General features: G+C 39.8%; 1 protein-coding gene across 2 annotated transcripts in view; it reads right to left on the bottom strand.

The window, feature by feature from the left end:
* The window catches only part of aig1 (androgen-induced 1 (H. sapiens)), a 78,802-nt gene that overhangs the window by 28,956 nt on the left and 28,419 nt on the right, over positions 1 to 21,427 (bottom strand). The window contains exon 3 of one of the 2 annotated variants that reach the window (XM_066702641.1): positions 16,394 to 16,495. The exons of the other annotated variant lie outside the window; for it this stretch is intronic. Within the exon in view, the coding sequence (XP_066558738.1) occupies positions 16,394 to 16,495 (102 nt within the window). The remainder of the gene's footprint in view (positions 1 to 16,393; positions 16,496 to 21,427) is intronic. 2 annotated transcript variants of the gene reach the window in all.

The following is a 21,427-nucleotide window of genomic DNA, read 5'->3' as shown; positions in this document are numbered from 1 at the left end:
CATCACCTGGCCAATACCATCCCTACAGTGAAGCATGGTGGTGGCAGCATCATGCTGTGGGGATGTTTTTCAGCGGCAGGAACTGGGAGACTAGTCAGGATCGAGGGAAAGATGAATGCAGCAATGTACAGAGACATCCTTGATGAAAACCTGCTCCAGAGCGCTCTGGACCTCAGACTGGGGCGAAGGTTCATCTTCGGACAACGACCCTAAGCACACAGCCAAGATAACAAAGGAGTGGCTACAGGACAACTCTGTGAATGTCCCTGAGTGGCCCAGCCAGAGCCCAGACTTGAACCCGATTGAACATCTCTGGAGAGATCTGAAAATGGCTGTGCACCGATGCTCCCCATCCAACCTGATGGAGCTTGAGAGGTCCTGCAAAGAAGAATGGGAGAAACTGCCCAAAAATAGGTGTGCCAAGCTTGTAGCATCATACTCAAAAAGACTTGAGGCTGTAATTGGTGCAAAAGGTGCTTCAACAAAGTATTGAGCAAAGGTAACTAGTATCAACACTGGTAAGGGCATAGCAAAAAAATAGATTTCAGTTATGTGCTGACTGCTTGGCTAACTGCTCATTGAAGGATAGAATGACAATATGAAAGGGCGTACGATGGACACCTCTCAAGGTCGGGTGTAGTGTTTCCCTCCTTCACCCTCTGCCACACTTTCTCATTATAGCAGATTCGCAAAAGCTACATATTCACACGGCAGCTGAGTCTCTCTCTCTTTATCAGTGGAATCCAGTCTGAAGAATCTTATTAGAAATATGTTCTGTCTGGTTAAAGAAGCTAGAGAAGGCCATTAAAACACTTACATCTTTCCTCCTCTCCCAGGTGGATCAAGATTAATTTCACATGCCTCTTAAAATGTTTATCTCGTATTTCAAACCATCTAGTCATGCTTTATTTTAAGCCATTGTTGACCTCCCTTGGAATTGTTAGGTTGCAGCCCACACGTTAATTGGAAATGACAACCCCCTTTTTCAACCCGAAGCTCCTGACCTACCAGGAAAGTTTGCAAAAATGGCTTCTTGTGGCTCATTTGCTTTTATGTAACTGGAGCAGCTGTGTTATTTCCATGTCACATTTTAAACAATCAGATTAAAATTGCTTAAAAAAAAAGTTTGATATGATATTGTAAAATTGTATAATTTTAAATATTCAGTTTGTATCTGTGTCCCACCACAAGACAAGCCATACAATGGGTGATACAACCTTCAGTGTATGCATGCAAACTGTAGATTGTTCATCCATAGGCCATTTCACCTTTTAAAATATTTTTAATCTCAAAACTAACTAAATCAAAAAATACTTTCCCTGATTTTAATATTGTTAGTATACTTATTATTTTGTATTTTGTCTCTATATACTTATTGTGTCATATAAAACATGTTTTATATTACCTCTTATGATGTATTATCTGTTCATAACCTTTTTAACATAAATAAACATGTAATGCAACCTTGCAATCAATCAAAAAAAGTAAACATTTCCAATTTAAGTTATATAGCTAGCTTTCCAGTTTTGTTTATGTACATACTGTAAACTTTACACTGTATCCTGTATGTAAACCTTTTCTGTGTACTGTGTTTATAAGCTGGCTTATCAAGTAACTAAGGATCTATCTATTAGCACTTATACAGCTATACCTGGAGCAATTTAGTTCTTATCACCAAGGTCTTTGAATAGCAATAACTCAATTTCTCTGCTAAACTAGGCTGAATGAGCAAAAATGCAAGGCAGAAGAAAAGCTACCTAGCAATCAAGCAGTAATGCAGAAAACAAGAAGACAACATAGTACAAGATGCATTAGTAAAGCACCAAACAATTATATATATATTTTTTACATATTTTATCAGATCTACAAACAGATAAAGAAACTAAGCTTTTCAAAGTACCTTTTACATCTTTAACCTTCTTAGCACTTTAGATTCCTGCATATGTATTTCTCTATATAAACTATAATTTCTAACTATCATTTCAATGTGATATTTGTACACTTCCATTAAAATGCTGGGAATGAGGAGTGTAGTGTAAATGTTTGGGCCAATACCACAAACTTGGTGCTGTCATATATTTTTGATTTTGAAATTGCATAAACAAAGCCCTTAACTTCTGCTAAAAACAAGCTTCAAACAATAAACTGCTTTAACATATTGGGAAAAGTGATATAATGAAACAATGATATGCTTTCCCAGTCTTTAGACTTTAAGAAACAAACCGAGTTAAATAAAAAAAAAAACTGGGAAACCGCAATTTTTTTTCTCTTCATTGAGATGAGTAAATATTTTCTCAGTTGTCAAGGATGAGCTAGTGACCCAGCTATGCACTAGGTTTAATGACATGGGTTGGATATGGAACTTCTTTAGTAACTTTTCCAGACTCAAAAAATGAACTAAATCATGAGGAAAACCATGATATTGTACACCACTTTGTCTTAAATTGCTATGAAACATTACTAACTAGAAAAACGGACTTTCATTTATTTATTTTATTTTATTTTTTAAGTATTTCCCCAGCCCTTATGAAACCAAAGGAAGTAGCTGTGCAGAATATACTTCAAAAAGAAACAAGATATCTGTTTCATAAAAATGAATCCATATCTGTAAAAACATTCTTTTAGTTTTTCTTTTTAGTTCAGTCATCTGGATTTCACCCAGATTGTCCAGATTCACCTCATAGGCCTTTTCAGCTACTCTCACTCTGTAATAAGCGAATACGGTCTACCAGGTTGAACACTGACAACTTCACTCCAGAACCGTGATCATTTGTAATGTGTGGTTTTACATGAAATACTCTCCTTAATTCCAAAATGAAGTGTGTATCATATTAACCTTTCCCAGCCTTTGTTTCAGAGCACAGAGAAAAAAAAGGGTTACTGCTGCTTGTTATTTTTTTTTTAATTCTATTTATTTTCTTACATAGATACATAACTCAAGAAGGGCTGGGAATCCTTTGTGGCAGAGAATAATTGGCTGTGCTCTGCTGGGACTAGGTGGGGAAGGGTTGACTTGGCGATTTAGAACTTGCTATTTAGCAGACACCACAGCGCCTGTAGGAGTGAGCCGTATCTGTTTTGGAAATGTAGTGTTAAAAGAAATGATTGGCCCGACCACATATCTTAAGGTAACTGTGACCACATCCTTCCAGATCTCCTGCTTAGTTCAGAGGAAGATAAAGCAGTCAGTTCCAAAAAGCAAATGTCAAATTCAAAATTGGAAATAAGTGTCCATTCAAAAACAAACAAACAATAAAACATTTAGGTTCCTTTATAGTCTGGCCATTTCAACAGGATGGGTTTCATTGTAAAGATACTAAGAGGATCATAGAGGATCCTAAGAGGATCTAAGAGGAAGCTAAGAGGATCAGAACAACTACTATACGATTTGGGGATGGTAATACACTTCCCAGTAATGGGGAAAATATAAATGTCATGTAAGAGGCATGATAAAAGGAGACACAACAGCAAACACTTATCACTCGAAAACTACAGCTTATAAGTTATCAGTGCATCATCAGTGTGCCAAATAAAGGGGGAGTGACTGCCAAGAAAGGTAATGGTGATGAAAAATGTTCAGTAAAGAATTAAAGAATGAATGTCCTGAGAAATTACATGAACCTCTTCATCATAGTCTATATTGATGACAGTGGCATAGCCAGGAATTTACTGAGGGGAGCCTCAAAATTAGGGCTAAGCAGAATGTGAAATTCATGGCAGGGGGTCTGGGGGTCCTCCCGCATAACTTTATGAAAATTGGAGACCTGAAATGAGCGATTCTGAGTGATTTTGAAGATGAAAAACTCAGCAAAATCTCTATGAAATCCACGATATTAGGCAAATTTGGACTCTTTGCTTCACAACCACATATCACTATGGGGCACATTAGGTCAGCTTCTTGGGCTATGTCATCGATGCTGAGGGTGTGCATATGGACCTATGCAAGAGCAGTCACAGACTGGCCCCAACCCCGAACTGTTAAGGAGCTCCAACACTTCCTGGGCTTTGCCAACATTTTATATGCGTTTTATTAGAAACTTCAGTTCTGTTGCAGCTCTCCTCAAGGGTTCCGCACGCAGTCTCGCTTGGACCTCTGCAGCATTGGCTGCTTTTACACTGCTCAAAGACCCCTTTCACCACGTTGCCCATACTGAAGCATCTGGATCCCTCACTTCCATTTGTCGGATGCTTCAGAATCTGGGGTTGGCGCAGCGTTATTGCAACGGTATGGCCAACCACCAAAACTTTTCCCTTGTGCCTTCTATTCTAGGACACTCTCCTCCGCCGAAAGAAACTACGACATTGGTAACCAGGAACTGCTGGCCATTATATTAGCATTGGAGGAGTGGCGGCACTGGCTGGAAGGCGCTCACCAGTCTTGTCCTTACAGACCATCGCAAACTGGAGTACATATGCTCCGCTAAATAGCTCAATCCCCAACAAGCTTTGCCACCAACCTTCCCAAATCTCATGGCTACACTGCCATTCCTGTGGCAGTGGATCAGAAAGCCTGTTGGCTCATTCCGTTGAGAGGACTTCCCACAGCCCTAGGGCCGGTTGTACTAACAAGATCAGAAAACAGGATCGGATCCGGGCTCACTGGATCCAGATCATGAAAAGGCGTTGTATGAAGCAGATCAAGTTCAGGATCCACTGATCCGAGTTTTTGATCCGATTATTAAGCAGTGTGGGCGGTAACTAAGACATAAACCGGCTCATCAGTCTCTGTGCGGCTGTTTGAACATCTACCACTCTAATGACTCAATGACAATCATAAACCTTTCAGAAAACTATACTGTGCTGTATTGCTGACAGGTTTATTAATTAAACATTGAATTAATTAGTCCACAATCAGAAAAGTTGTCTGTGAAGGACATTGCCCATTGGATCCGTTAAAACTACACTAAGTACACAACCTTTACAGTTTCTTGCACTGGTGTACTTCTCACAAGCTACGCCACTATTTCTTTAACTCCTCAACTACACAAATAATATAATAACAGTAATAATAATTTGCCAATAATCAATTGTATTTATAATGCACTTTTCTCATGCCCAATACCGCTACAAGTCACCGCAGTAGCAATTCAAGAGTGTTTAAAAAAAACTTGCAACTAAAGGCCGATTTATACTTCTGTGTAGGTACGCGTATGCATCTCTGCGTAGCGATGCAGAGCAGGGGTTTCTGGGTAAGCCGACGCGCACTCCTCCGAGATCTCAACAGCGCATCTCTACGACCCTGCGTCCTGTGCGTCAGGCCAGCACTGATTGGCTGAGCAGCGATATTCTCAGAGCCTCAGCCAATCGCTCAGTGCTGGGGTGACTGGTGTGCGATGTGTGTCTGTGTGTAGGCGCCTCCGCAGAGAAACTATGTGGTGACATACGAAAGTATTTAAAATGCATCCACAAAACGCATATGTCCACATAATGAGTATTTTGACCTCCTTGACCTCCTTCCGGCACTTACTCAAGACACATCTTTTCAGACAGTACTTGTAATATTAGTCCTTTTAATCCCCGTTAGATAGCACTTCACAGAGTTGTATTATGCTTCTTGCGTTTTTGATTGTTTTCCTCCTTGCTCCCTTTCCCGTAGCCCTTGACTGTGACCCTACATCTTGACAGCACTTAGCTTTTACTGTCCAGGATGTATGACCTCACTTACTGTACTTACCTGTGTAAATTGGAAGTTGTAAAATGTATTATATTTTGAATTGCTATGTCTTATGTAAATTGAATTTGTAATGTTTGATGCCTTTACTTAACTGTATTTTTGCACTTTGTTTTGCACATATGTTGTAAGTCACCCTGGATAATGGCGTCTGCCAAGAAAAAAATATATAAATAATAATAATAATAATAATAATAATAATAATAATAATAATAATAAAATAATAATATTTTGTCCCTCGAACTGCACATTTCGTTAGTATAATTCACATTTCCTTAACATAATTCACATTTTATCACACAAAATGCCCACGTATTTCGTGCTTGGCAATTTTGGACGAAAGGTAAAATGTACTTTGCTTTCCGTGGACGTAATGAACAATTAGCATTCATGATTAAACAGGTGATGATCAAGGCATTGATCCAGAGACCTGGGTTTGCAACGTGATCAGGGCTGAATTCCTAAGGAAAGTTAGAAACTTGCTGAGCCGATCAGCCGAGCGCTATATCAAGTGCAAATCTAATAAAATAAATAATTATAATAATTAATATATGATGTGTAGCAAATAGCGTGTTTCACCAATCAACATGATTATAAATCTTTCACAATTACATTATATAGCCTATCAAATTAACTGCGGGTCTGGCGGTTGGAGAAGAACATATTTATAGCTCATTAATTTTGAGGAGTTTAACAGCAGAAACACCATATATGTATCTAATTCAAATATATTGTAACATATAAGAACGGATATGCAGGAGAAATTCACATATGCAGAGATTTGTGTATGTATGTTCTAGTGTTAAGTCTCTAGCCAACTATAGCAAGACAATAGAGATCTGCACATTCAGGATGCAATTTGTATGTAAGTGTGCGTATAGTTTCTGTAATACAAATAAAATAACATGTCATTAACAGTATGTGTTAATTTATATCCATACCATCGTAGGTGCACCATAGAAACCAGGTTTCATTTTCAGTAGATTGTGATGTGTTAATGCGACACTGACCACTATGGACGAGTCAACCTTTCGTGCAAGTATGTTGGCAGACAGCTATGCGACCATCTGCGTACGACGCCCGCGCATGTACGCAGAGACGTTGACACAGAAGTATAAACCAGCCTTTAGAGAGAACCTAAACAGCTTTTTAAAAAGGTGAGTTAAGAAATATCTTAAAACTATGGAGTGGGTGCTTCTCAAAGCATTGCACAGCCGTGGAGCTGCTATATCGGCTCGGTCACCTTTCGTCTTCAGTTTGCAATGGGGTGCTGGAAAAATATGAGCTTTTATATTATGTTTTACAATAATGTAAATAAATGAAAACCTAATCGCACACAAACTACACCTCAACATAAAGACACAAAAGTACTAACATTATATTGTTTATTTGAAAGTGCTTAACTAGATTGGCTACATCGGTAATGGTACCTATTTGCTGATATCTGCCGGTTGCAAAATATATATATATATATATGCTTCAATGTATGTCCTAAAACAGAATCAGTTATGTCTGCGAGGTTAAATATGCTTCATGATGTTAATCTATACCCCTTTCACACGTCTTCCTTCTGAAAAACCTTGAAAGGCTTTTGCCTGTCTTTAAATACGGTCTGCGTGTTTGACACCGGCGAACTAGCTGAAGTATACAGAGTTCCTGCATTTTAAAAAGTCGGATCAAGCTCTGATCCTGCTCAAAAGCAGGATCATTTTTGATCTCGGATCTGAGCTCTGATTGAGCCCTGATCCGTTTACTACAAAATAATTGAGATCCCAGATCCGGGAACAGATCCCGTTAGTACAATCTGCCCCTGGAGACCGGGTTTTTCGGGTTTACAGGATACCAAAGGACATTGTCTATGATCGGGGTCCCCAGTTCACCTCAAGGGTATGGTCCGCATTCCTGAAAGTGTTCCAAATTAATGTCAACCTCACGTCAAGATATCAGCCACAGTCTAATGGGCAGACGGAGAGACTGAATCAGGAGATCGGCAGGTTCCTACGATCCTACTGCTGGGCATCACAACCGGACTGGAGTCATTACTTGCCGTGGGCAGAATATGCCCAAAGCTCCCTCATGACCTCCTCTACCAGCCTCACTCCCTTTCAGTGTGTCCTGGGATATCAACCCACTCTCTTTCCAGATTCAGGAGAGATGCTTCAAGTCCCAGCAGTAGATAAATGGTTTAAGCACAGTGTGGAGGTTTGGCAGGCTGCGCACATCCATCTCCGACAGGCTGTCCGCCATCAGAAGGTGAATGTGTATTGCCAGCATCGGCCAGCTCCCCTATATCTTCTTGGACAAGATGTGTGGCTCTCCACCTGGGACATCCATCTCTGCCTCCCTTGTCGGAAACTCAATCCGACAGGATACAATCCGACAGGATAGGTTACATTGGACCCTTCAAAATACTCTTCCAGATCAACCGGCTACAGCTCACAGCTGCCTCCCTCCTATCAGATCTCGGCGACATTCTATGTCTCCCTGCTTAAACCTGTGATGCCCGGTCCTTATCCAGAGTCCAGTCCTGTGACCATCCCTATGGCCTCTCCTGCCTTGACTTCCCCACCTCCATTACTGCTGGACGACGGTCCTGTCTACTCCATCCGGACTCTCCTTCGGTCCTGCCATCACAGGACTGGTCTACAGTATCTAGTGGACTGGGAGAGGTATGGCCTTCAGCATTCATGAGTTCTGGCCTCTGATGTCTTAGACCCATCCCTGATCAGTGAGTTCTACAGGGCACATCCCATTGACCCATCCCCCCAGCCTTGGGGTCGGCCCCGCCACCGGACCCCGGTTGTGTCTGTAGCCCCGTGTGGGGGGGGGGGTTCTGTCACAGATTCAATCTGCACTTCCTAAGTTCCCCAGCAGAGTTCATCTTCGCCTGAATTCCAAACCCTGAAATTATATGACACTATTGCTTGCCGGCTTTGACCAAAGCTATCCTACTGTCTGCACTTGGGTTCCTCCCCATCAGCAGTGTTTCGTTACAATATAATTGTTTTGAAAGGCACTATATACAGCTCTGGAAAAATTAAAGTGACCACTGCAAAATTATCAGTTTCTCTGGTTTTACTATTCATAGGTAAGTGTTTGGGTAAAATGAACATTTTTGTTTTATTCTATGAACTTCTGGCTACATTTCTCCCAAATTCCAAATAAAATTATGAAAGGAATGGAATGGCTGCCATACATGTAGAGATGCCGATTTAAGAACAAATTGCAGTGGTCTCTTAATTTTAATGTATGTTTGTGGCAGCTGAGGTGTACAGCTACAAGGGAAATGAGGTACAGCAGTGTGCAATAAACAAAAGGAGGTGTGTAATGAGACTCAGGTGTGCTGCTGTTAATGACATGGTGTCAGGTCAAGGGAGCGGAGCAGTTACTTATTTATTTACTCTGCCACACTGAGTATTAATTTAGTTTTTGGTTGTTCTCTGTTAGAGCATTCCCTGCTTTGGGGCATTGTAGTAAAGCAGTATCAAGTCTGGTAACCTACTAGAGGGAGGGTGAATGAAATAACAGCTGGACAACATCTTTGTTGTAGTCAGCTCTTTTGGACATTATACGCCCTTGTGTTGGTTACCAAGATTGTGACAAGCTGGATTACCCATGCGGATTTCAGATATTTCTGTGGATGTCAAATCATTAATCAAATGTAAAGCTACCAATGTCCAAGAATCGGGGACATTGCTGTTTTACCCTTGAGCAAGTTACTTTACCTATACTGTTTCAGTTAAAAACCCATCTGTATAAATGGGTAATAATATGTACAAATTATTTGATCAATTGTAAGTGATCAATACAAGGGCATCTGCTAAGAAATATGAAAGAATAATAAATATAATAATAATAAATATTTTTCATAAACATGTTATTTTTACATCTGACTGGTTTCCATAGTTTTTCTTGCTATGCCTGAATGGTTTCTAACCTCACCTGACTTGTTTCACCTGGTCTGTTTCTACAGTTTCATCATTACATAAGCCTGAAGTAAGTGCTAAGGATTTTATTGGACTGAGTCCAGATATAATAAGTAGAGTCCATCTGTCAACATACAGCTTTATAAAAGGTTGAATGTACACACAGAATAACAGCTATGACAAGACTATCAGCACTGCCAAAATATGAATGTCTTCTGTACATCTTTAGATACATGAACAGAATAAGTAAAGGAAAGATATTTGGGAGCTACTAAACTAGAAGAAGCAACACACAAGAAAGATCTAGGAATTTGTCAACACTGTTGGTACCTGGTCAGTATGGGGAAACAACAAAAAAGGGCATCAAAATACTAAAATATACTGTTAAAAGTGCAGAATTTAAAACAATGGTAGACCTGTAGTCTACAATCAAATCGACACTACACTAACGAGGCCTAATTTGGCATTTTGTTTTGGTCACACAATCAAGCAAATTCTGAAGGAAATGTCGTACTCAACAGAATTGAATCATTTTAGCCTGGAAGAGAGAAGACTATGGTGGGACATGATGTCAGTCCAGAAGAACTCTTCCAGATCAACAACAATACAAAGACTCAGGGACACAAGTGAGTTAAAAGGCATTCAGAAATGAAAACAATGGAAACTTCATCACCAATTGGTACTTCCTCATAGTATTTATAAGACTGACAGTTACCAACATTTAACTGCTCCAAAATGATCAGTATATCTCATATTAATGAGCTTCTATCTGGAGATCTGGGTTCAGCTTGCCTCTTCTGGGTGATGCTCTTATGAGTGAAGTGAGTACTGTAGAAGATCTCTCCTCCTGCCACACAATCCTGTAGTTGTTCAGTTACCTGCTGGACCAGGCAAAGTCCTCAAGCTGTTCCCATCCACCAGGTGTCACTCATGCCCAACCTATTTCCAGTCAGGTTTTCAACATAAGAGGAAAGGGTACTAAACACAGTCCTACAGTGGCTGAAATCCTGCAGGTTTATTGTACACTAGCAACTGATTAAGGCCTGGGGAGATTGATTAAGCAATATAAAAGTGGGTAGGAATGACATCTCCAATAGGATTCGGTTAATCTAATGTCTATCAAAGAATGTCCTTCTCGATAAGCTGGTTCTATATATGGGTGGAAAACTTTAGGTCAACAATAGAGAACACTTAACTTTGAGGCTTTTCTATTGAATAAATGAAGACACATAGTTTTATTTGTTATGAGAACAGACTTCTAAAACTAAAGAGGTCAATAGCTGTTTTTCAATGTGAGTTTCAGTTAACAATGTTGTACTTTTAGTGGCAAATGTAAATAGGCAATGCTGAATTACAACAGTGGTGTTATATAAACAAGTCCTTACAGTTTTCATCTGGATGGGCTTCCAATGCTGCTCTGAATAAGGCAGTGGGGAAACTGAAGTCCGACATGCTTTGGAGAGTGCCTATTTCCACAATAATTATACTTGAAAACATGGAATGAGAAAATAATGACACTGATATATATTGAGAGTTTTTCTTTCATTTATTTTTGTGTCTATGTTTAGTGCAGCTTTGTTTACGTGGCTTTGTACTGAAGCGTGCTCAATTGCTGTAACCTGCATGACAACGACAGAGCTTGGATAGCAACGTAGTCTAAAGAATGCAGCAAGCCCATCTGGACAAATGCTATGGACTTGTCTATGTAACATGTAACACAGCTGTTGTAATTCAGCCTTACCAATTTAAATTTGTCACTTAAAGCACAACATTTGCCATGACTGAAACGTAATTGTAAACACTGCCAATGACATAACAGTGCTCAACACTGAGTGTCAAAGAGTGTGCACTAAAAGAGGGATGGAGAAACCAAGCCTATTAACATTAAACTATATAAATAAAAGGCACACACACAAAAAACACTCAAACTTGTTCAGTCTCCAATGTCAAGGCTAACTTTTCAGACAGCTGTGTTGGCAGGAAACCAAAGTTTGAGATGAGACATTCACACTCACCTCAGCATCACATTCTTACTGATTAGGTCAGGGAAATACAGAGCAGCCAGGAAGGTTGAGGGGGTGGATTAGGGGGCTTTTTTCACTATAGGAACAGGAAAATAAAAGGAAAAGAGGGAAGGGAAAAGCACAGTGTCCACAACAGTGCCTGTGCAGATTACCAAGTTGCAAAGTCAATACTACTGTGAGAACTGTGAAACTGGAAAGCAAAATAAATACATAATAAAAATATATATATAAAAACATGTGCCAATATACACAGCTGTATTTAAAATAGACAGAAGCAGAAAGAAAATGAAACCTTGCCAAGTCTTGCAGTCGAAGTGCATCAATAGTTAATGGGTGCGAGTGAATGGGCTGCTCTTGTGAAATGGGCGCTGTGGTGTATCACATTGTCTCTGTGCCTTATCGTTCCCAGCACCACAAAAGACACACAGGGGTGTATGGGGTGTTTACCAAGGATTATTTGTCATAAAAGCTCGGTGGGACAATAGGCTCCATCTCTCAGCATGGTGTAATTTAAATATCCTGTGAGACTCTCCTTAAATAAAATATAAGAACGCTGGAGCTGAACAGAAATTTTGCAGTTACTATACACAGTTGGGCAGACTTCCTTGCTCAAGCAGGTGTCTGATGAATTTGGTAAAATGCATTTTTGTTGTTGATTTTGCATTGTACAAGAGATCCAGAAATGACAGATGCCTCTGAGGAAATGTAAAATAGTTTTCTTTTTTCTTCTGATCCTCACATTGAGATTTTGCTTCCATCCCATGCAGTGATATTTGTTTTTTGTAATTGTGCTTATATTGTGGCAAAGTAACTACTTTATAAAAACAGGATTAACATAAGTCTGAACTATCCAAGTCCACCCACATACATGTTGAGCATTCAAATATGTGATGAAAGTAAAGTCAAGTAGTTTGATGCCTCAGTCAATTAAACATGAAATCCCTTTTCACCTAATTAAAAGGGCCACATTCACAAAGATTCCTGTTCAAGTTGCTTGCCAAGATATACAGAAGTATGGTAATTCAAAACTATTAATAGTAAAATACAGTAACATCTTTTTTCCAGCTGTGAGGTCCATGTCCATGAAGTCAATCTCTACTGCTAAGATGTCCATTTGCACTTTGATGCCACCAAATAAGTGATAATTAATGATAGACTTTGCATTAATATATCATAGTTTTGTTTTATAACACAGATTATCTTCAAGGTTGGGAAATTCTTGTCCTCAAGGACCATAATCCTGCATGTTTATAGGTACCAGAACCTTGTTCATACATACTAGGCCGGCCCTGGGCCGCCTCAAATTTTGTCCTGCTTTTTTTCTGACCCCGTTCACATTTGAGGTTTTAGGAGGCCTAAGTGCAATAACATCTATGAGTCTGTAAAGAAGGCCTAAACGAACTTCATGCCGGGAAATAAACAAAGCTGCTAAAACAAACTAGTTACGCATGACATTAGGTATGCTTACAGGTGTATGCTATGGATTTATATAACAACTTATTAATATTGACCTATATTCTATTCTATATTTTCTTTGAAATTAATCTTAACCTTTTGCAGCTGACGCTTTCTAATATAATTCAAAAATACATGATGACAAAACGTGTCTGTTTATTTGGGAATCGAATTAATATATTTCCCATTTCAAATGTCTGTATCTTCGGTTCTAGTAGTCTAAAAGTGCTGTTATACAATTCGATATATGTCCCATGCAAACCAAGGTCTGCTGCTCAGTATTTTTTCTCAGTTCCCCCGGAAAAATGTTCTCAACCTTTTCTCTGGACTCCACTTTGTTTGTTGTCATCCACTTTTTTTTTTTTTAAGAGTGATCTTTGCATTTTTATTTTCCTTTTAACTTGGTTGGGTGAATGATTGATAACGAAAGAAGCCATGCACTAAGTTATATCCTTAAAGACAGCAGCGCTTTGTGTACTTCCTTCAGTTTCTTTTTAACTTTATCTTCCATTCAAATTCTAAACTGCATTAATTTCTGCATCGTCCCAGTTGTTACCTCCTGACATTTAGAATTTCACTACAGTTAGTGCAATATAATTGCATATCATATTGCATAGTAAACAGCTGGTCCCGTTTTAAAATGCATTGGTGAGTTGCATCATGCACTGACACTTTTCACCTGGCCCAGGGCGTTCATATTTACAGTTAGGCCGGGTCAAAAAGCTGGACTAAGTTTTCACCCGGCCCAGGGCCGCCTCAGAACTATGACCCTGTTCAGATATGAGTTAAGGCAACCCTGGGCCAGCCAAAATCTCAGGTGTGAATGGGGTCCTAGCTGTTATGACAAAAACATTCAATTTTGATAAATGTAATGGATTTAGGATAATTTTCGAAAATCTCTGTAAGTAAAATGTGTTCCCCATTTTCTGAAAGTAACTGAAAAAACTAAGATATGGAAATGGAGAACTGAATGTAAGTAAGTAAGAAATAAATACACACACACACACACACACACACACATTACAACAGTTTGAGTAAATTAGTCTCATTTAACGGCACTTTGAGAAAACATTGACAAGGTGGAATCTTTGTTTATGATTATTTAAAGTAGTCTTGTTAGTTCAGTTAAGTAATTAAAAGTGGAGGCAGAAAACCAGAAACTCTGCTGCCCTGAAGGAACTGTGTCTGGTATGTGAGTGCACAAAGAAGGGCTCTCCCTCTTATGCAATATACTGCCTGCTGCTATTGTCTAAAATCACCTGAAGAAAGCCTATTTGGAACCACCTTTTCATGTATGGCAACATGCAGATTAGAAATAATTGCCTTTGCTCTGTTGATCCTGCCAACAAGTATTTGAATCCCTACCTCTGTGATAACAGTGTGATGAATAGATAAAATCTGTACTGTACAGGCTGCTCATGTGTCTTTAATTGTAGTTATAGGCTTGCCAAGCTGTAACAGGGCTTGGTCATTGTTTTCTCTGAAGCACAAGGGAACCGAAGACAGTTACCATGGTAGCAAGAGTAAACAAACAAATGCGGTACCATGGAATGCTCCAAAATATTTACGATCTAGTAACCCTGTTGTATTCGTCACAAGTGTAGCAGTCAAATGTGAAGGGTTCACATGTTATAGAATTGTTTTCAGCTGGGAGACGGTTGTGGTTTTCTCTGGGTTTGCCCATAGCAACATATTTGTAATACTGGAGGCCACATTTCTCCCTGTGCAAAGTTCAGCTTCACTGTTCATCTGTATTGTTAATGTGAATCTTGTCTTAAAAACATCTGGGCTTATTTATTGGTTTTTTTTTTTCCACCCTTTTACATGCACCAGTAATTCCAATATTTAAAAATGTCAGTTTATTGTTTTTGGTACATAATACAATTTTAAACAATATAAACAGCAGGTAATGTAAAACATAATAATAATAATAATAATAATAATAATAATAATAATAATAATAATAATTATTATTATTATTATTATTATTATTATTATTATTTTATTCTAAAATTAATAGTGCTATTTTACCATTTATCATTGGCTATAGCATGTCAGGTCTACTCATAAATCCCATAATGATGATTATTTAATTTATTGTTTTCCTCAGCAAGACTGGTAGATATTTAGACTGGTTTCCCTGTGTTGTGAGAGCTGACAAAATAGGATAATATAATTATTTTATTAATTGATTAATAGTCATTAACATTACCTAACAGTCCATTGTAATTCATCTGCAACAACACAAAAGACTACATTGTATCTACATGTGTTTGGCTTTTTTTTTTTTTTAACAAACTTTGATTAAAATCAAAAATGTCAAAACCTTTTCCTTTACCTTTTCTTTCAGCTCTAACATCAACATGAGCAAGGTAGTTAAAAAAACAACAACTATACAATGTTATTATTTTCTGCCATGGGAGGAATTTCAAAACCTTTTAAAAGCAGGGACTGGATGCATTAAAACAATTAAGCGTGACCACAACACCCTCAAACTTAGGGATGTGCTGTAAAAGGAAAACTAATGGGAATAATTACTTGTTGTTAAATGCAACTGGCCACAACCTTTAATTAATTAATTAATGTCTTAATAATAACAAGTTAGTAAACAAAGTGCATTGTGCAGGTAACCACCAAATCAGTCATTTCATATAGTATAAGTTGATGGATTGGGATACTTAAAATCAGCCTGGGGATCACCATTATTAATGGTACTGGTCTCTAACTGTTTTCTCCATATTAAATAGAAAAATGTATTGACCTTATTGTCCTGTAAGAGAAGCCATAAAAATAAATATTGAACTATTTTGTTCTCCACTGTATTTTTGGTGTAGTTTCTTCAGACAGTTCACAAAGTAAAATCCCACAGACAAAACAGAGCTTATTTGTTGCTGAACAGCCACAACAGCTTTGGTCGGTTAAAAATGGAATTCAAAATAGCTACATCTATTTTCTGAAAGACAGTTCCAACAACTGATCAAAAAAGAAAAGTGTTTGTCCAGAAAAGGACACATCACTACTTACTCACTGGCTTATATTGGGCTCAAGTTCAAAGTGAAGAATGAGTGGGTAACCTTTGTGTATGCCATGGACGGAAATATCTATCAACAAAGTTATATGGCTTCAGTTTAACACTGTACTTTATGATATCTTGCGTATAAAAGAGCATATTGTGAAGACCAAGCTAAATCCTGGTGAACTCATGTTCTTGTGTATAATAATATTAGAAAAAGAAAATAGGAAATAATATATACTTTACTTAGCCATAGACAGGTAGGAAAAAATATAATCATAGAGATGGTATTGGGTACACTTACCATTCCATGATTTAGCCACTGTGGTATGAAGTTATCCAATAGCCGTGGGTACACAAGATCTCTGTCATAGAGGTACAGGGCCCAGAACATGGTCACAACAAACTGAAAAACAACAGAAAGGTTATGTCTGGCGTCAAGCAAACACAGCATTTCACAATAAGAATATCATACCAACAGTAAAACATGGTGGTGGTAGTGTGATGGTGTGGGGATGCTTTGCTACCTCAGGGCCTGGAAGACTTGCCATCATAGAAGGAACCATGAATTCTGCTCTCTACCAGAAAATTCTGAAGGAGAATGTCCGTGATCTGAAGCTGAAGCATCTCCGCCATCTCGAGAGCAGTGGGGAGTCCCTTCAGAGGGATGAGCCAGCAGCCCTTGGAGAACCAATCGATGGCTACCAGGATGGTGGTGCAGCCCTGTGATTAGGGAAGATCGGTGAAGAAATCCACGGCTATGTGGGACCACAGATGGTAGGGGACAGGAAGCAGCTCAAGCAGACCTGCAGGAAGGTGTCTTTGGACTGCACACAGGTGGAGCAGGCCCTGTCGAACTGGGTAATGTCACACACTAAACCAGGCCACCAGATGTTCCCCCAGAACAAGGCAACGGTGTGGCTAACACCTGGGTGACCAGAGGCAGGAGTGGAATGGATCCACCGCAGCAATTGGGGTCGTGCAGGGAAGATGGGACATAGGTCCGGTTCGCTGGACACGCAGAAGGAGGTGGATCAGAGGGTGAAGCTTGGGCGGCTGTCCATGTCACTGGGAAAGCACAGCCCACACTCCGGATTCAGAAGCATCAACTTCTATGATGAACAGGAGAGAGGCCGGGTGTCTCAGGATGGGAGCTGTCATAAACAGCGTCTTGAGGCGGGCATATACGGCAGTGGCAGAGTCTGTCCAGGTGAAAATCCGGGCAGATCCCTTCAACAGAGAGGTTAGGGGAGAGACAACAGAACTGAAATTGTGAATAAACCGCCTATAGAAGTTTGCAAATACCCAGGAAGCGCTGCAGTTCCTTTACAGTGCGGGTCTGAGGCCAGTCAGTGACCACTCTCATCTTCTCCAGGTCCATGTGCACACCGCTGGCATTGATGACGTAACCCAGGAAGCCCAAGTGCTGGCAGTGAAACTCGCACTTCTCTGCCTTGATGTAGAGCCCGTTTCTCAGCGGACACTGGAGCACCTGTCGCACCTGGGAAACGTGTTCAGAGAGGGAGGAAGAGTAAATCATGTTGTCATCAATGTAGACGATGACGAAGCAATGCAGGAAGGATCTCAGTGCCTCGTTCACAAAAGCCTGGAACAAAGAAGGGGCATTGGCGAGACCGAACGGCATGACCAGGTATTCATAATGGCCTGTGTTAGTCATGAACGCTGTCTTCCATTCATCCCCCTCTCGAATCTGAATGAGGTTGTAGACGCTGCACAGGTCCAATTTTTTAAAGTAACAGGCTCCTCGAATCTGCTTCAGGGCGGCTGGCTCTAAAGGCAGCAAACCGGTATTTTAAAATCACTGCGTTGAGCCCCCTGTAGTCAATGCAGGGCCGAAGACCACCGTCCTTCTTAGAAATGAAAAAGAAGCTGGCAGCGTCAGATGATGTGGACGGACAGATGATTCCCAGGTCCAGAGCCTCCTTGATGTACTCCTCCATGGCCTGTGACTCTGGGAGAGAGAGAGGGTAAATGCGACCCCTGGGAGGAGAGGTGCCCGAAAGGAGGTCAATGGCACAGTCCCCAGATTGGTGCGTTGGCAAGCGGGAAGCCTGGGTCTTGCTGAACACCGCCGCCAGGTCTGTGCCTTCTGGAGGAATTTGTGTCAGAGCAGAGAGAAGGGGACTACTCTATGTGTGTAGCTCTACAAGGATGAGGCATCTATTGAAACAGTTCTGCCCCCAGGAGATAATGTCCCCGTCAGTCCAAGAAATTACCGGGTTGTGACATCCTTGAAGTGCTTAAGGAAGGTAGTCAGGGACCTTGTCATATCACCCTGTTGCTTCCAGACAGGGGAAGCCCACATGAGCACTTTCCCGGTCAGGAGGGTGACAATGAAGGTGATCTTAGCCTCCTCGGTGGGGAAGGATGTGGGCAGGTGAGCAAAGTACAGCGTACATTGCAGTAGAAAGCCCTTGCAGTGGTCTGGGGAGCCACTGTATTTCCCCAGAACAGCCAGCTGGTTCAGCTGGACAGGAACTGCAGGGGCGGCAGCAGGAGCTGGGGCAGCTATCATAGTGGAAGCAGGCGATTGCTCGGATAGGTGCTTGAGAAACTGGTCCAGAGCATTCTCAATCTAACGGAGCATCTGCTCATGTTCCCCGAGCATGGCCCTATGATCGGCGAGGGTGGTCAGCACTGCTTGGACCATTTGTTGGCCATGTTTTCTGTCACATACTGCAGGACAAGGGAACAGGGGGACCCATTTGCGGTGCGTGGTAGAGGTGGTCAGACAGGCGTGGGTCAGATACCAGGCGATCAGGCAAACAGAATAACAAGGAAAGTCCAAGGTCATGCTCGGAAGGTTAAGCAAGAGGTGCAGGGCGAATGGGAGCAGAGGGTGATTCAACAAGTGAATTTAGACAGGGGTTGTGACAACAACATGCATGCAAAATGTCATTGAACGTATATAATAATATACAACAGAGGTAGACTTGAAGCAGATTCAGGGAGTTCTCTTTAAAAGCAGACATCCACAAGCCAGTGGATGAATTATTGATTGATTTTGATGCTGGATTATTCAGGACCATTCACAATACTCGGATTTCCTCCCTCCAGATTGCTTCCTTGTGTTATTGTGATGGCATGCAGGCTGCACCTTTGCTCCCACCTGCCACTTACAATCAGTATAGCCACAATTGTCTTCAGTTGCTAGAGCTTGGTGTTGAGTAATGGGCTATGTCACCAACAGAATAATTCTGTAATTGTGTGTAATACCATACAGCCTCTATTTTCAGTACACAAGTCTCCTGCTTTTGTTTTGCTCTTGCTTTTATCAGCTCAATTTCCTCCAAATTATTTTTCAATATACGCAAATTTATGTTATTGTTTCCTGTATCTGGAGCAATCTTCTCACATTCCATTGAACCCAGCAATGAAAAACAACAAATGCTGACCTGCATATCACCCACACTGTCAAACACATGTTTGATTGAGCCAATGCTTCTTAAATATTGAACATATAAATAAATCCTTCGATGGCACAGTCCTTTAGAGTAAAGATGCTGAATGCTAAAACCAGCCAAGAGCAAGATGAACAGACAGTTCTGGGGCTAATGTTTTCTTATCAGCATACCGTAATTAATCCCTTAGAGCTGAGTTCCTTCTTTTTCTTTTTCCCCCTGCAGTTACTTCAAGCAAAATATGCCTTCTGTAAGAAGGACAGCGGTAAGCTTAAGAAAAGATCAAACGCAATGCAGAAAGAAGTATGTTACTATTGAGTACACAAGCTTTCAAAGTAGTATTTGAAATTTCAGCTTTGCCAAGCTACTTCTTCAATGGAATTCCAGCTCTATCCAATGGTACCTTTGATCCTGGCATTTTTAACTTCCCTCTGCATTTGCAAAGCCTATTTGCATTAATAGCTTCAGTTTACGGATATGGCAGGTTCTGGGTTTGCTTATGTTTCTCAAATGATATAAGAATATCAGAATTCTAGAACACTTGCACCCACAGATAACTAAGTGAGCTTTGATGTGAGGAGAAACTGACTCACAGATTAATATTTACTTAGTATGATTTAGTTCCAAAAAAGGTCCAAAAATGTAAGATAAATAGTGGGTAAAAACGCTTTACATTACCATTATCTTTAAATGTTAAATAAATGCTTTGTACCTATCTCAAAGCCTCTCCAACACAGAAGGGATGTTTACAGTGATTTCTGATCCGGATCAGAAATGGCACTGTACATGTGCCTAGTAATATCGATAATACTAAAAACAGTACTTTGAACAGCCTAAAATCAGATGTCTTGGTGAAAGCATAATTCAAAACTCTGTGTTACTCAAGCTAAGATGTCCCTAGAGAAACAAGTGATTGTATTAAATAAGGAATACGTGATTCAATTCAATTATTTTGTGCAAGTGACAAATACAAGTTTTCAGATTATCATATTTATGTTGACCCAGGCAGTCAAAAAATGATGAGACAATTGAAATCAGCTTCCTTGCCAACTATCTATTTATGTAATAACATTCATACAAAATGCTTTCACTGGTTATCCCACGTGATTGTACATCATGGGTGTATTGGGATATGGTTATTAAAAATATACATTTTACAGGGTGTAAGCTGGAGCCATAAACAGAAACAAACCCCTCAGACAGGGGTCTCCAACACGTCAGTCGCAATTAACCGTCAGTCGATCTCCAAGCCTTTGAAAGTTGATCTCAGTTCATATTTTATAGTAGGCTATATACATTTCATAATTAATTAATAAATATTTAGTTTTAAGGTAGGGAGATTAATTTTACTGTAGGTATGTTTATGTAGTATGTGTATAACATGATTAAAGTCTTACTATGAAAATCTAAATCTGGCGTGGCATAATTCAAACGCACTTACATCATCCATTTGTTATCTTCTTTTAATGATCATGCACAGTCTGCCATTTTAAGTGAAAGTGGTTGCCTTGACTTTTGGGAATTTAAAACTGTTGAATTTAAACCTGGGCCACCTAAAAAGAAGTCCAAGTCATCATTTTCATTCAGAATATGAAGATATTTTATGTTTACAACGGTGAAAGATAAGTGTGTGTGTCTCAAATGTCATGCAAATATATCAACGAATAAAAAGGGATATTTGGAAAGACACCAAACAACAGTGCACAATACATTTAAGGATAGTTTTCCTTTAAATAGAGCTCTGAAGACTCAGCATTCTTTATTTACTAAAACGACAGCACTGAAGCTTCATAGCCATCTGCTAGCAAAACACAAAGAAATGTTTACCAATGGTGAGGTAGTAATATAGTAATAAAAGTGACTGTGACTGTGGGAGCTGAAACTTCATTCAAAGATTTTAAAAATAAAGAAGAAAT

The sequence above is a fragment of the Amia ocellicauda genome, chromosome 1, assembly GCF_036373705.1.
Source record: "Amia ocellicauda isolate fAmiCal2 chromosome 1, fAmiCal2.hap1, whole genome shotgun sequence".
Classification (NCBI taxonomy): domain Eukaryota; kingdom Metazoa; phylum Chordata; class Actinopteri; order Amiiformes; family Amiidae; genus Amia; species Amia ocellicauda.
Note: the sequence above shows the minus strand (reverse complement) of the source record. Positions and strands in the feature narration are given on the sequence as shown.